Source organism: Wolffia australiana, chromosome 7 (genome assembly GCF_029677425.1).
Source record: "Wolffia australiana isolate 7733 chromosome 7, ASM2967742v1".
Classification (NCBI taxonomy): domain Eukaryota; kingdom Viridiplantae; phylum Streptophyta; class Magnoliopsida; order Alismatales; family Araceae; genus Wolffia; species Wolffia australiana.
This window is the reverse complement of record NC_135841.1, coordinates 19,721,071-19,737,420: the sequence shown is the minus strand read 5'-3', so window position 1 is coordinate 19,737,420 and position 16,350 is coordinate 19,721,071. Positions and strand designations below refer to the sequence as shown.

General features: G+C 39.1%; 2 protein-coding genes across 2 annotated transcripts; both read left to right on the top strand.

Annotated features, from left to right (window-relative positions):
• The first annotated feature begins 345 nt into the window (after nucleotides 1-345).
• Nucleotides 346-1,945, top strand: LOC144705339 (AT-hook motif nuclear-localized protein 1-like). The gene is made up of 5 exons (XM_078577953.1): nucleotides 346-748; nucleotides 941-1,008; nucleotides 1,104-1,235; nucleotides 1,360-1,521; nucleotides 1,584-1,945. The coding sequence occupies exons 1-5, from the start codon at nucleotides 481-483 to the stop codon at nucleotides 1,827-1,829; spliced, it is 876 nt and encodes a 291-aa protein (XP_078434079.1). The 5' UTR covers nucleotides 346-480; the 3' UTR covers nucleotides 1,830-1,945.
• Nucleotides 1,946-2,043: 98 nt separating this feature from the next.
• LOC144706044 (plant/protein) lies at nucleotides 2,044-2,567 on the top strand. The gene has a single exon (XM_078578915.1). It carries the CDS (start codon nucleotides 2,044-2,046, stop codon nucleotides 2,437-2,439), a length of 396 nt encoding a protein of 131 aa, XP_078435041.1. The 3' UTR covers nucleotides 2,440-2,567.
• Nucleotides 2,568-16,350: the final 13,783 nt, after the last annotated feature.

Sequence of the window (16,350 nt, the reverse complement as noted above, 5' to 3'; positions counted from 1 at the left end):
TTTGCAGAGAAGAATTTAAATTGGGCTTCCTGTTTCGGGCAGACAAGGGGAGGCATTAAAAGCCCCCTCGCCGCCCTCACCGGGAGGGCCACAAATACAATAACGAAAAATGCATGGCCGCATCGTCCGGTCCGGTTTCTCCTCGGGTATGGTTACAAGTAAAGAATAATTAAAGGGATTTTGCCGAAATCAGGTCGGGAGTAGGAGGGAGGTGGGCCCGCTGCCCCGAGAGAGTGGGCGCCATTACTTTATTAGTTTATTCAATAAAGGGTGCGTTACGGACACGCTTTAAAGTTCAAACCACCAAACAAAAAAAAAAGTCTTCCTCGCCTACTCATAAATCGCATAAAATATTATCCAAGCGGCCGCCCTCGTATTTAGTTACTTACTTTCTTCCTTTGGGGCATTTCCTTTCAGTAAAAAGAAGAGTTGCCGCTCCGCTCCGCCCCCCCGTTCCGCTCCCTCGCGCATGCGGGCGGCATGGAGGACGCGCAAGTCCTCGCCTCGCGCGCCCCGCAAGCCGTCTGGAAGGGCGACGGCGTCTGCGCCGGCGACGGCGAGATCGCCGCCGCGGCGGCGGCGGCGGCGGCGGTGTCGGAGCACGAAGAGCTCGCCGGGAAGAAGAGGGGCGCTCAGGTGGCAGACGGCGGCGTTTCGCCGTCCTCCGCCGGGGATCTGTCCACGGGGGACAAGCGCCGCCGCGGAAGGCCGCCGGGCTCGGGCCGGCGCCAGCTCCTCGCCGTCCTCGGTGAGTGACCTGACGTTTTTCTCTCAGTCAACAGCCCGGTCCAACCCTCTTCCTCTTTTTCCCCTTCCTTGTACATTTCATTTCATCTCTTGGCGGGATTTATTTCCCGTGACAACGACAAAAAATACGACTGCGGCAGAAGAATTTCTGGCATTTGTCATCTTGATCGCCGGCTAATCGTGGTTTTGGTAGGGGATTGGTTCGCGCAGTCGGCGGGAGGGAACTTCACGCCGCACGTCGTCACCGTGCCCACCGGAGAGGTGAACCAACCAACGAACGAACCCATTTTCCGTCCGATCAGTGTTTCCGTCTCCCTCGCGTGAACGCCGGGGTGTTGTGGCGCCTCTCTTTACAGGACGTCGCGGCCAAGATTCTGTCCTTCGCCCAGAAAGGCCCTCGCGCCATTTGCATTCTCTCCGCCAACGGGTCCATCTCTAACGTCACGCTTCGCCAGCCGGGGTCCTCCGGCGGCACACTCACGTACGAGGTTTGGCCTTCTCTTCTTTTCCATCTCCATCTCCATCATCATCATCATCATCATCATCACGTGTGGATTCTGCATCTGTCTCCATCTGTTTATCTATCCTTCTATCTCTGCTCCTGCCGATCAGGGTCGATTTGAGATAATCTCCCTCACCGGGTGCTTCACGACCATAGCCAATGGGGGGATTCGCAGCAGGACCGGCGGGATGAGCGTCTCCCTGGCGGGCCCCGACGGTCGCATGGTCGGCGGCGGGGTCGCCGGCGCGCTGCTGGCCGCCAGCCCGATCCAAGTAAAGACGACCCTCTTCCCCTTCCCCTTCCCCTTTCTCAGACTGATGATATCTACGAACAGGTTGTGGTGGGGAGCTTCCTGCCGAACATCATGAAGCAGCAGGCGGAGAAGCCGAAGCCCCTCTCCGCGAGGATCTCGCCGAGCCCGGCGGCGAATCCCGAGCTCACCGGCTCGGCAAGCGGCGCGGACGGCGGCAGCCCCAGCCCGTCCTTCTCCTCCCCCGTGGTCGTCAGCTGGCACGCCCTGCAGCCGTCGGCGGAGCCCAGGGCCTCCCCGGACATGAACCTCCGCCCCTCCGCCGCTTGATCTCTGCCCGCTCTGTTGTTGTAACCAGGACAGCTAATAGTTGGTAGACTAGCTAGCCATCTAGCCCTGTTGTACTTTCCTCCTTTTTCCTCCAATTACTTTCGGAAAACGAAAAACCACGGCAGAATTCCCAATCTCTGCATGCCCGCCGGGTGGCCCTCCACGCGGCGGTCCGCGGCTAAACTGTCGCGATACGATAAATGTCTTTGAGATGATGTTAATTGTCAAGAGGGAGATGCAGGAAGAAGGGGGTAAGAGGGGAACGGTGAAGCGGGTGGTGTACGGGGACGAGGAGGGGAGGCACCGCGTGGAGAAGGTGGCGGTGCCGGAGACGCGGCGGCCGGACACCCTCCGTTACGTGGAGCGGAAGATGTGCGAAAAGGGGATAAACCGGATGGAGCGGCGGCCCGTCGACGGGCAGACTCTCAAGTGCGGGCCGCACAAGTCTGGGCACGGCGGCAGATTCACCTGGGAGGGCCCCGACGACGTCGCCCACTCCCAGCTCGACCCCGCCCCCGCCGCCGTCGACGCCGGCGACCCCAACTTCGACGCGCCGGCCGAAGAGGAGGGGAAGGCGCGAGCCGGGCCAGCGGAGGATAGCCTGGACTGAGCCCAGCCTTCCCAGCCTAATCATATCTTAGTGTACGCAGCATCTACTGAACTCCAGACGGAAAGTTGTCTCCGTGTGAAGCCTTAGCTTGTACTAAACTCACAGTCTAATACTCATCTATTTCTACTTCTTGCGTAACGAAAAAAAACTCAGCAAGGCTAACTTGTGTTCAACTTGCAAACGATAACTAGATTTTACACTTGATCATCAATCAAGTTGGACTCAAATCATAATTAAGACATCTTGGACGATTGTGATATGAGATTATAAATGGTATTTACTCAGGATTTCATTATGTCTACTAAGATGAGACTATATGCCCCGAGTAAATGAGGTGGCCAAGTGTGATGATACTTCCTTTGATGCATACAGGCATACAAGCCAATTGCACCTTCCACATCTCGTTTAGTCTTCATGCTTTTAATTGAAATCCATGAATACATATAATGGCTAAGTTAATTATGAATCCTGCATCATATTATACCTAATTGAAATCCATGAATACATACAATGGCTAAGTTAATTATGAATCCTGAATCATATTATACCTATTGTTGATCAAGTTGATCCATGAATACATACAACTATGTAGATGGATGGTTGTACTTTGACTATGACTTAAGGGTATTCTAAATTGTCCTAGTTCGGACTTAGCAACAAATCCAAAAAGGTGATTGTGCATATTCTTAGATGATTTCATCAACACATCAATACCAACTAGAATGATTTATTAAGCTTTGATGATTAACGAAAAAAGTTCCATGAGAGAGTTGACATAATCCTTTGTATCTCAGGGCTCAATGTGCAGCTTAGGCATTTAGAGGCCAGCCACTTAAACTAATCTAGTGGATTAAATTGACAAGTGATTAATAAATCTATATTTGATACAGTTAAGTAATAAATTTGACTCAGTAAAAGTTACTGAGCGATTGAAGTAATTAACTTGATTGATACATGGGCTCAGAGGGTCACACACAAGGTATCCGGATGTTGGTGGATATACATTAAGTTTAGTGCATTTTATTATTTAGTCCCAAGGATTGAGACTTTTTTGAACTTTTCTTTATAAAATTTAAATAGAGGGAGACACCCTCATTTGATACCCATACGAGTAAGTTTGAGGGACCCTTTTTCTTCTCTTCTCCTTCCTTGAGTAGTGCTCCCAATGGAGATTGGATGGAGATAAAACTGGATTTTCATCAGCAGTTTGTGGAAGTAAGATGAAATCCATCACTCTAAAGATTGTGTTAATACATGTAGATATAAGACACCTGAACTACTTAAAGATGCTCACTCGAGGAACCAAAAAATCATGGATTCAATCTGTGTAAAGGTGATGTTTTGATTTTTTTGGTTTTGATTTTCAGATCTGTCTTTGATTTGATATATTCTGCGATATAATCAAATTCATATCGTGTTGACTGAAGCCCCTAAATTCCTAGCATATAAGGGGAGGCACAATGAAATGTATTGTGAGGCATTCAAGCAAGGGCAAAAACTTGAGGAGATGTTGGAAAAGGGTAAGCCTTTTGTGTATTTTGATAAATATTTTTGTGTAGTTTGATAATCTCAGTTCCTTGGTCTTGATCTGGATGACAAAGTGGATTCATACTGAAGAAGACTGATAACCGAATTGAAATGATATCTACAAAACTTGGGCTGTCACTAGACGTAGATGTATTGAAGTCATCAAACACGTTGAGTTGTTCTCTGTCATCAACCCCATGCACATTGTCATCATCGATCATGAGTGGCTCTGATGGTGCCTTTGTCAGACATAGGGAGCTTAGCCCAGATTGGACTTCAAGTTTGATGACATGTGCGACACATCACGTGTCTTCTTGCATTAAATTGAGGGTTCACTAACTTCCCTTCTACTTCTAGAATACTCCCAATTTTGTTGTTATTTGATGCATTGTCTTTGGTTATCGCACACACCTGCTTAAACGTATGTCATGATAATAAGAAGGAACTGAGGAAAAAACATATCATTCATTATGAAGTCACACATACCTTTGATTTTGACTCGAACTCCTCCAAAATCTGAAGGATGCAAACGCTCATGATTTCGCCAATGTTGGGGGCTTTTCAAGTGGCGTATGACCAATACATGCTCACATGATATCCGCTCTATGTCTACCCAATCCCCAGTCACCCCTAAGAATGCAATGTTATTCTTTGGATGCTCTTCTTCATATCAGTATAGAATGAATGTGTTTTTGCCTTGATAGCCCTCAATGATGGGACATATATGTCTTCTTGTGTAATATAACTAAGAGATCTTTTGAAGTACTTTTTCCTAACAATAGCCCTCAACGAATTTTAGAGACATATGAAACACACAAATTCTTCTTTGGTCTTCATTATTATACAACCAATATAAATTTGCTTCGTACTATCTGATGTATCAAACAAGTCTGCTATTCATTGCTCCGGTGGAACTAAACTCCCCTTCCCCTTTAAGGTAACATACACTTTATGATGGAACCTTTGGAGATGTTTCCACAGTGGAGTGCTACTCTTTTATTTGCTACAGTATACACTGACATCACAAAAGTTGCATTTGAATGTTTTTCCCCAAAGCTGTACAGTGCCTTAACTCATTACAAGCGTTAAGGCAATTTTTTTTTCTGTTTGGCGTTTGTGCTATTGTCATGTGATTCTTTTGTAGACATTTCTATTAAATTTGGCCCCTGTGAAGGTGTACCATATTCCATCCTATAAGTTTATAGTTTGACAAAATGAATAGAAAGGCAAGATAAGTGATAACATATAAGAACAAAAAAAATAGAAAAGGCAACTTAAGATATTATGATTTCTTTATTGAAATAACAAAGTGTACTGTTATAGCGCAAGACAAAGGGATAATAACAAATACTAAGATTGGGAGTACCTAATAGATAAAATAAGACAATGCAGATTAAAAAAAATGATTTTTTTTGCAATTACAGCACCAAAAAATAAAGTGAAGATAGAAAGTTGATTGTTAAACAATTTGTCATTTCACTACCCTCAGTTAGGAACTGCATTGAAATTTAATATCCAATTAAAATGGGAATCAGATAAAATTATTATTAACTTGCAGTGTTCCGGAGTACAATATTTCAGTTTTGGACCTGTAATTGCAATCGAAGTGCTTACAATGCCTTGATATGAAAACATAAATAACTCTAGGAAATAAATCATCGTGTAAAAATTAGATAAAAATGAAATAAAAGGAACTTGTATCAATCACATCACCAGAAAAGACAAATGGAGCTAGAAAGTCAAATGTTATAGCATCACAATTGAACTTAATCAAACACTCGTCAAATTCATTACCCTCGATTAGGAATCATGTTGAAATAGTGTTCGCGCATCCCGTACCGAGAATAGGATGCCGATATCAGCATGCGTGCCGAATCGAATATCGAAAACACTATTTTTATATCCATTTTTACCGATATCTGAATTTCAGATGACGATATCGGATATCGGTTGCTACAGTAACGGTATCCGATATCATTATCCGATTCGATGTCGTCATTTGCCTCCGTCTCTCGAAATGGATGACGATATCGGATCTCAGAGTTAGATATCTGATTTCGATATTCAATAAATTAATCCTTGTAAAAATAGGTTTATTCGGTTTAAAATTGAAAGTTAGGATGGGTTGGAGAGGAAATCCTTCGGCCAGCAAGTAATAAGAGTATTTTTTAAATATATTATTACCTCATAAAATATATACCCTTTAAAATTTCTGTTTTCTTCCATATGGGATAATAGGATTCAGACTTTAAATCCACATTTACATATCTGAATCCTATTATCCCTTATGGAAGAAAACAAAACTTTTGAAGCGTATATATAATATGAAGTATTTTGTATTTAAAAAACTTATGCGCTGTTAATGTTTAACATCTAAATTCATGTACACTGTTGGCTTTTTCTCTTGTATCCGAATCCTATTATCCCATATGGAGGAAAACCAAACTTTTGAAGCGTATATATAATATGAATAATTGTTATATTCAAAAAATTTGGGCGCTGTTTACTTTATGCATAGCATCAAAAAAATGGGTTTTTTCTCTTGATACCGGATATCGATATCCAGATATTGGATTCTGGAATCTGGTATCTGAGCTCCGCCTTGTCCCTAGGCTAATCAATATCCGTCCGGATATCCGTTATAGATAGGAATGTCGATATCTGTTTGATATCCGGTATCAGAAACGGCCTTGTCATTTACTGGATATCGGATATCGGTTATCTGCTATCGGATTTTGGACGGAGATTGGATGGACATCGGACGGATATCAGACGGCTGATCACTATGTTGAAATTTAATTATAAACTAAAATCCTTTGCAGAAAAAAATAAACATAAAAGTACATTGCTCACAGTTGTCTAGGAACTGAACTGGAAGTGGAAGCACTTATGATGCCTTGAAATGACAACAAAAAGAAGTCTAGGACGCAAACAACCATATAAAAATAAAATGAAAATAAAACAGGACCAACCACTTATACTTATAAGGTATGAGACACCAAAGTCATTTAAATGACCATGATCCCATGTCCCTAATTGTGAGAGTATAAATGGTATTTGCTCTGATCTAGAAATGTCTACTAAATTGATTATTTAGTCAAGATGATTCTATATTCCATGAGTGTATGAGGAGACTGAACCAAGGAAGATGATGCAAAATAATCATTTGTCGTTTCACTATTAGAGAAAGAATATCAAATGATTTCCATATGCATCAGTTCTGATAAGGTTGAGTATCGATGAATGATTATATGCACATGATAATTAATGTTCATTAAAGATTTAATAAACTCACTTTGTAACTTCTAGAGTATTCGTTGTAGACCGATAACTCACGTGTTTTGTCACTCAGTCTACAAGTTCTGTTCAATATGCATTTCTCAACATTCAAAGAATTTCCCATATCTCTTCAGCTTTTACCATGTTCCTTGGTAATGCTTAGCTTTTCAGGCCAAGCATATGATAAAATAATGGTTTAATTGTCCTTTTTTAGAGTTTCAGGTATTAGGAAAAATAAGAGAATTAGAGAATAACAAAATAAAAGTAAACATTGGGACTTTTCAAGTGTAGTGCTTGACGCAGCCACTACTAGCAACCATAGAGTTAAAGAAGCTATGACCAACAACCGTAGTGCCATAACAGCTACAACCAGAAACCATAGAGCTAAAGAAGTATGACCAGCAGCTACAGCCCTAAAGAAGCCACAACCCTAAAGCAGCCTCAACTAGAAGCTGGATTGTGAAAACAACCATAAACAACAGACACAAAAATAAAGAAGCCAGGGCCATCATCTAGAGTGCTAAATCATTCCAACCAGTAGGAGCAATGCAAACATGAAGGTATTATGGAACATGGCTAATGATTGCTAAGGGGCTTCACAACTATCAGCCACTAAGTCAGAATCTCCCCTTTGCATGCTGAAAATAAGTGTTACAGTATTGTCAAGGCTTTCTGATTTTTGGATATCTTAATATGGGATTAACATTTTTGTACTGCAGTTGACATCCTGCTAAGCCAGAAAACATAAAGAAGATTGCTTCCCTAGGGGTGGCAACTAAAAGGTAACAAAGCGGAAATCGGCACCAGGCTTCTAGCCTATCCGACTCAAAGGCTACATCGAAATGTACTTATTTTAGATGCTACATGTTACTTTCATCTATCCAATCTAATCAAAGAAGATTGGAGGGTAGATAATTGACTATTTGACCTAACTAATATTCTTCTCTCTCAAGCCGGTGACTATTAAGGAAGACGGTGATGATGAACATTTTGAAGGTGACACATGGCTATGGCGAGTATTGACAAGGGGGAGGAGTCCCCAAAAGGGACATGGTCTAAGGTTTCATAAAAATCACAACCATTAAACCTATTGGAGGAAGATCTAATAGATAGATGAAACATTGTCAACCTCCTCTAGATCGTTGTTTCATCATCTTTTCTCTTGTCCTAGGTGATGTTGTGAAAACAATTAAATGACTAGAATCCATCAACTTATTGAGTTCTTCTCAACTCCTCGTTCTCCATGTATTCTTTGGTGTTAAAAATGAAAAATCTGAAGCATGATGGGATTCAAGATGAGGAAGACCTATTGGTTTATGAGGACATGCTTATCATGGAAATATTGTTGAGTTCTGGTGCCTTGATTGAAAGATTAAAAAATTAATTTTCTATGCAATAGAAGTATTGATCAATTACAAATCAATCTCTAAAACATAGTACATCACTTGTACATTTTGGGGAACTTGTTCCAACCTTGACTTTCTCCCATGGAGGTTGTTTTGAAGTCATTCCTGATAACCTAAGTTTTATTATAATTTAACCAGAATAATTAATATCACTGTTTGTAATGAACTTATACAATAATATTCTAAATAAACCCTCTATCCTAAAATGTACATGATGAGTAGAGGAGTCATCCACAGGGAAACAGAGTTCAATGATTTAATTCAATGTATTTAGAATGGATTTTAAATAGATTTTATCTTGATTAGATATGGTATTCAGGGAAGATCAGATCTCCAACATTAAATAAGGATGATCTCTAATTGATTTCCTTTCTAAATAAAAAGGTAGATCCTTAGAGATCATAAGGGAAAATATTTGAGAAGAGGGAGGTAGGAGAGATAAGAGAATATGAAGAGAATATAGTTCCTCAATTCATACATCCTGATCCTCAAAATAAGATCCAGAATCAAAAGTGTCATGTGATAAGGAGAATACTTAATATAGGGTTTTTAAACAGTAATGTTGGTGAAGAATGTAAAGATTCAGAGGAAGTTAAGGAATAGATAATCCATCTAATTTTTAGGATATTTTCATGTCTGATATTAGACTTTGATCATTTGATAACTTCCTTCTTGAATCATGACCGGGGCTATCACATTTAGCCCTATCCATGGTAATTTAGGAGACCACAAATAAAGATCAGTGAAGAATTAAACTAAAAATCAAATAAAATATCAAGATAAAATTTGATCTGATGCCAGCTCCCCTCTGAGTGCACATTGTGGTCGAGAATCCAAGAATGAAAAGAGAGGGAAAACTATGCGTTTATACGTATGATAGAGGGGTGAGACAATTCCATTTTTGCCCCTAGGTTTTCCTTGATTTTATTTATCTTTAGGACTCTACTGATAAATTATCCATGAGAATGGATAGGGGATACAAACAAGATCTAGCCCTCAAAATTTGAGCTCAATCCAACGTTGGATCTTCTGATATCAAGGTTTGAATCTAGAGTAATCTAAGGCGTTTTATTTTGGCCTTCTCTCTCGCCACAACATTTTTAGAAAAACCCCTCTGTTTTTGTGTAATTTTATTTTGAGTCTTAGAAATTTTTGGATATATGCCCCTCTATTTCTCAATCACCTTCATTATCTCTCCTATTTTTCCTGAAAATTACAAAAAAGCCCTATATTCTTCCAAAACAAGTTAAACTACCAAAAACGTTAATGATTTTGGAGATTTACACATGCAAAAACTACCGAGAGCAGTCTTAGAGCCTTTTTTTTCATGTTCTCCACTCAATAATTTCAAGGAAAATCCATAAAAATCATTAACAAACAGGAAATTTCAGGAGAATATACTAATGCCAAATTTATTTCATTTTTACTATTATAACATGCAATTATACTCATTTTAGTGAAAATAAAAATGCAATATGTATGAAAGTTATATTATAAATTACATGTTATCATATACCCCCACACTTAGGTCATTGCTAGTCACTAGCAATAGTATTCTTGTATTTTTTGACATGCCAAATCATGTGGTATTCTTCTATCCCTTAAATTTCCCTTACAGATGGGTTGTGCAATTAAATGCCATGGATACTGTTGGAAGCTAAGAGGGGGGGTGAATTAGCTTATCTTCTTTTTGTTTACCTAGTTAGCTTTTAAGATTCCTTGATTTGACACTCACCTTCTTTCTCTCGAACACTTAGATTTACTTGGTTCCTCGATCCGCTTAGTGATCGAGTCAATCCAAGGCCCCCCTTCGAGTCCAAATTAGGACTCAGGATAATCTTACTAAGGATCCTCCCTTGTAAGGTACCCTAACCCAACTTACAGAGTTGCTTCTGCAGAGGAGTCTTCCGATGGCACGTCACGTTCTTTGGTGCACGAGCTTCAACCCCGAACCGCCGGGTGGGCCGTCACGAACTCTTCCTCGTACGTCCACTTCCCTCGTCACCGTCACGTCCTTGGTGCCACCAACGTCACCTCCCTGCCTTCTTGATCTTCGTCACCTGTTCAGATTAGTGGAAGAAACGATATACCGCTCCCCGTGATTGATCAAAGGTCCATCACCGCTCTCAATGATGTATGAATGATCAAACAAACTAAGATTCAAATGTAATATCAAGATAAATTCTGAAAACCTGTTTCATAAGTACTTTCAAGATCAACAAATCAATTCCTCTTAATCACTTTCAAAAATAATATCAATCCCTTCACTATCCTTCACAAAATCTCATAAAAATCATCACTAACTCAATGATTGTGGAGGAAACTATCACCCTATTCAGTAAATAAATGAATGATGAAAATTAAAAACTTCCCTTATCAATGGAGAAGCACAGCCACACTGATTGCAGGGGAGAAACTTCACAAGAAGCAGCACTTTCTTCTTCAAGAGTAGCACAAGAGAGATGTTTTTCAAAAGGGATACCTCAACCCTTGCTCTGAAGGGGTATAAATCGAATTTCCTAATTCGATTTTTCGGGTCCAAAGTACATTATATATAAATAATTTATTTCTACACTAAGAGATGACTTCTGGTGCAGTGGTATATCGCTTCATTACTGAGGCGGAGGTCTTGGGTTCAAATCTTATTCTCCCCATATATATATATATATATTTTTTACTTCAATCTTTAGTAGCGGACCCGACCTCGGATTTAACTGGTTAAATCCGCCCGTCGGGTTCGCCAGTAAGGCTAATGGGCTCCGCCCATTTAGGCCTTATTGGGCCCTTCTTAAATGAACTAAAATGCCATAAATTTATTTAGAAGTCAATTTTGCACTATTTAAAATACTTTTAATTGTTTAAAAAATTCAGAAACATATTTATAAATTTTTTAAAGTATTTAAAAATATTTCTAAGGCTTCTGAAAATAATTTCAACATACGTTAAATATGAAATGACTTTTTAAAATATTTTAAAGTATTAAAATAACATTTTAATACTTTAAAACTATTTTCAGAAAATTTAAAAAACATTTTTCATTCTCCCAAGTACTTTATGATTATTCTAGTTTATTTTATAGTTTTAACACATTTAAAAAACATAATCTTAAAATATTTTAAGCTCTAATTATAAATTAGTTTCTTAATTATAAATTCATGATATTAATGTAATTTAGTGTACATTAAAACACAAAAACCTCAACAATCTCCCCCTTTTTGATGTACTACAAAATTACTAATATCATGAATTTTAAAAATAATTTTCTTAAATCAGAAACTCTCCCCCTAAATAAGAGTACTTATGTCTCCCCCTATCATGATAATTTTCTCCCCCTTTTTGTAATCATCAAACATGGGTAATCATCAAACATCGGAAATGTGTGCTACCCATGCACTAATAAGCAAAGACATGTATGAATGAGACCTCACATGGTAGATGCATTTAGATAACAATCAAATGCATCACCTAAACATCTAGGAAGTGCATATAAGGAGGATCTTACATGCCTTCATAAATCCTAAAATTAAAATCATACCTTATAAGGGAACCACTCCAAGCAACTTGCCTTTTCTCCTAAGATTGCGGACTTCCTGAAATCTTTCGGAATACAACAAGTTCTTGCAAAAAATAGGTTAGGCTTAAACTTAAGAATGTCTAGGTAGAACAATTTTACTCCCCCTGACTCTATGAGCTGGTGACACCGTTTGTTGGAGACAACCACACGTGGAACCTGTACGGTGTGGGATAAAAACCGGCGGAAAAAAAACATATCGGGACAGTTTTATGCGTCATGATAGTGTCAGAAACACAAAAAAACCGAGAAGATAATTTGGAGAGACTGAATAAAAATTTTAAATTAAAATAGATGAAGAAATGAAAAAAAAAACCAAGGGTGTTTAACATAAAATTTATCAAAGTGAAAGAAAGAACATGAGTAAATCGATCCGTCACACTAATCATGACCTGTCCCTTTTGAGTGCATATCTTAGCAGTATAATGGACACCATTGGATGCCAAATGGTTGCTTAGATATTTTCGGACAAAAAAAAAACCGAAAGAAATCCTGAAAAACAAAACAAAACCAAACGATATCAACAAAAATCATATGGTCTTCATGATAACTGACTTCCTTTCATCATCCCTAGTTCTCTTACTAGTGTACTAAATCTTTCCCCTACCAAAGGTTTAGTAAAAATGTCTGCGATCTGATTTGATGTTTCTATGAACTTCAATTCAACATCATTTTTACTAATATGGTCTCTAATAAAATGATGCCACACCTCTATGTGCTTCGTGCGTGAGTGCACGATAGGGTTTTTCGCCAAATTTATGGCGCTAGTATTATCACACAGAATCGGAATCTTCTCAAGAAAGATTCCATAATCCTCAAGTTGGTGTTTCATCCACAAAACTTGAGCCACACATGCACCCCCTGCAATGTATTCGGCCTCTGCCGTCGAGAGAGCGATCGAGTTTTGTTTCTTGGAATTCCAAGAAATCAAACACCCGCCAAAGAACAAGCATGATCCGCTTGTGCTTTTTCTCTCAACTTTGCATCCTGCAAAGTCAGCATCACAATATCCAATCAAAGTCATATCCTGATTTTTGGGAAACCACAGACCCATGTCAGTGGTTCCGACCAAATATCGGAAGATATGCTTCACAGATTTCAAATGAGACTCCTTTGGAGCACTTTGAAATCTGGCACAAAGACAAACACTAAATAAAATATCTGGTCTACTAGCCGTCAAATATAATAAAGATCCAATTAACCCCCTATACTTCTTTTGATCAACACTAACGCCTTTCTCATCGGCGTCTAACTTAACTCCATTTCCCATTGGAGTTGACTTTGATTTCAAATCTTGAAACCCAAATTTCTTAATTAGTTCTTTAGTGTACTTTTCCTGTGATACAAACAGACCATCCATAGTCTGTTTAATCTGCAATCCTAGAAAATAAGTAAGTTCACCCATCATACTCATCTCAAATTCTTTTTGCATCAATGATGCAAACTCCTCACATAATGATTCATTATTAGATCCAAAAATGATGTCATCTACATATATTTGTACAACTATCATATCATTGTTCATTTTCCGAATGAACAATGTGGTATCGGCTCTTCCTCTTATGTATCCATGATCTGTGACGAAGGTACTCAACTTCTCATACCAAGCCCTTGGAGCTTGTTTGAGCCCGTACAATGACTTGTGTAACCTATAAACCCAATCAGGATGTTCTCTATTCTCAAATCCTGGAGGTTGCTCTACATACACCTCCTCTTTAATTATTCCATTTAAGAATGCACTTTTTACATCCATTTGGAATAATTTAAAGTCATTTGCCGATGCAAATGACAGGAGCAATCTAATGGCATCTAATCGTGCCACAGGTGCATATGACTCCTCATAGTCAATGCCCTCCTCCTGCATGTATACCTGAGCCACTAGTCGATCCTTATTCCTAATGACTTGATTTTGTTCATTACTCTTATTTTTAAATACCCACTTGGTACCTATCAGATTTTGATTACTAGGTCTAGGAACTAAACTCCAAACTTTGTTCCTTTCAAATTGATCTAATTCCTCATGCATGGCATTTATCCAATCGACATCCATTAATGCCTCATCGACTCTCTTTGGCTCAAATTGGGAGGTAAAGGCAATGTTCGTATCTTCTCGTCTAGAAGAACGAGTCCTTACTCGATCTTCTAAGTCCCCAATCACATTCTCAATAGGGTTGTGCCTTCATATGAGGTTTGTAGATAATCCTAAAGGTTGCTTGATTGAAAAAGTCAGCTCTTTTTGCAGTTCACATGGACTTACATTATATACCTAAAGATTATTTGGGAAGGAGATTGGATGGATATAACTAGAAGTGAAAATTTGAAAAGGAAGTACCCAACTCCCAGCTAACATGAAGAAATGTATGAAGTTAGGGTTTTAAGAGGACTTTGGAATTTTTCTTGCCAAGATCAGTTGTGGGTTGTTTGCTGAGCCATAACCCTAAAACACATAGATCCCCACGAGACCAAGGATAAAAAAGTGATAGGGAACACAATTATGCTTAGGTATGTCAAGGAAAAGTGTGAAGATTTAGATGAAAATAAGTAAAATGATGTGAATTTGTTATTTAAAGTGCATGTGCCCTAAGTTTGCATTACCCATAATCCAAAAGAAAACTTTCAAACTGTGGATGATGGCGGATGTGAAACATGGCTTCTTAATACATAGTAAGCTTGATGATCCTCATAATTAAACTTGGATTAAAGCCCTTAGCATGTTTTTAGATGCTCTCATATTCTTGAATTTTATTCTACAACCCACAAAAAACAAAGGAAAGCAACCAAAAGAAAGGAAGCCAATTCATATATATATGTGTGTGTGTGTGTGTGTGCATATATATATATATGTGTGCATATATATATACACACATATATATACAATTCATATATATATATATATATGTGTGTGTGTGTGTGTGTGGGTCAGGTTCCGTCCAACTCATGTTGTTGCAGGACCCTTTCTTTTGATTCTTCTTTGAGAGAGATTAAGCCTTCTAATACCCCATAGGACTACATGTTCAAGTTCTAGGGACAGGTGACATGCTTTACCATAGAACAACCTATAAAGTCACATCCCTAAAGCGGTTTTATAAGGTAACATCCCCAAAGGGGCAGGTGACATGTTTTACCATAGACCAACCTATTAAAGTGACATTCCCAAAGGGGTTTATAAGTAAATCTATATGTCCAAAGGAAACCCAAAAGCTCGGTGGCCCAATCCTTCCGGCCAGGCTTTACAATATTCATCAAAATTTTCTTAGTCTCTCTATTGGATACTCCAACCTGCCCATTGGCTTGGGGATGGTAGGGTGTAGTGAGCCTATGATGGGCATCATATTTTTTTAACAATCTTTTGAAGTGTTGATTGTTAAAGTGGGTTCCGCCATCACTTATGATGGCTCGTGGACACCCAAACCTCGAGAAGATTTTCTCTTGGACAAATTTTAGGATAATTTGTGTTCATTGTTCTTGGTGGGAAGGACCTATATCCACTTGGAAATATATTCCACCCACCTAGAATATACTCATAGCCATATGTAGGGGGAAAGGGTCACATGAAGTCAATGCCCCATATATCAAATATCTCTATTTCTATAATGGGCTGCAATGGGCATATGGTCTTTTTCTTAAGATTCACTGCATTCTGACATTTTAAACATCTTATACAATATTGATAAGCATCTCTATGCAGATGTGGCCAGTAAAACCCACATTGTAGTACCCTAAATGCAGTTATTTTAAAATAATAATGTCCTCCACAAAGTGATTAATGACATGCTTAGCATACTTCATTGTTCTTCCTCTAGTATGCACCTTCTATAAATTTGGTCAATGCCTAAACTAAAAAATTCAGGCTCACTCCAATAATAATTGAATGTCTTTGTAATTTTTTTTTCTATCCTTTTAAGTCCAATCATCAGGGAATTGAGCAGTCACAAAGTAGTTTACTATGATTGCATACCAAGGTAGTTTCTGTGCTTCCATTGCTAGATTGTGCTCATCCAAAAATTCATCTTTAAGTAAGATAGGTGATCAGATGCTCCTTTATCTACACCTCACCTATCCTTTATTTCTACACATGCAAGATCCACCTCATTAATCTAGGTTTCATCTCTTTTTTACCTAAATAAG

Bases quoted from the DNA above. Each gene is read 5' to 3' on its own strand.
- LOC144705339 (XM_078577953.1), top strand. From the start codon at position 481: ATGGAGGACGCGCAAGTCCTCGCCTCGCGCGCCCCGCAAGCCGTCTGG. The intron at 749-940 runs GTGAGTGACCTG...TGGTTTTGGTAG, and splicing joins CCAGCTCCTCGCCGTCCTCG to GGGATTGGTTCGCGCAGTCG. The intron at 1,009-1,103 runs GTGAACCAACCA...CTCTCTTTACAG, and splicing joins TCACCGTGCCCACCGGAGAG to GACGTCGCGGCCAAGATTCT.
- LOC144706044 (XM_078578915.1), top strand. From the start codon at position 2,044: ATGTTAATTGTCAAGAGGGAGATGCAGGAAGAAGGGGGTAAGAGGGGA.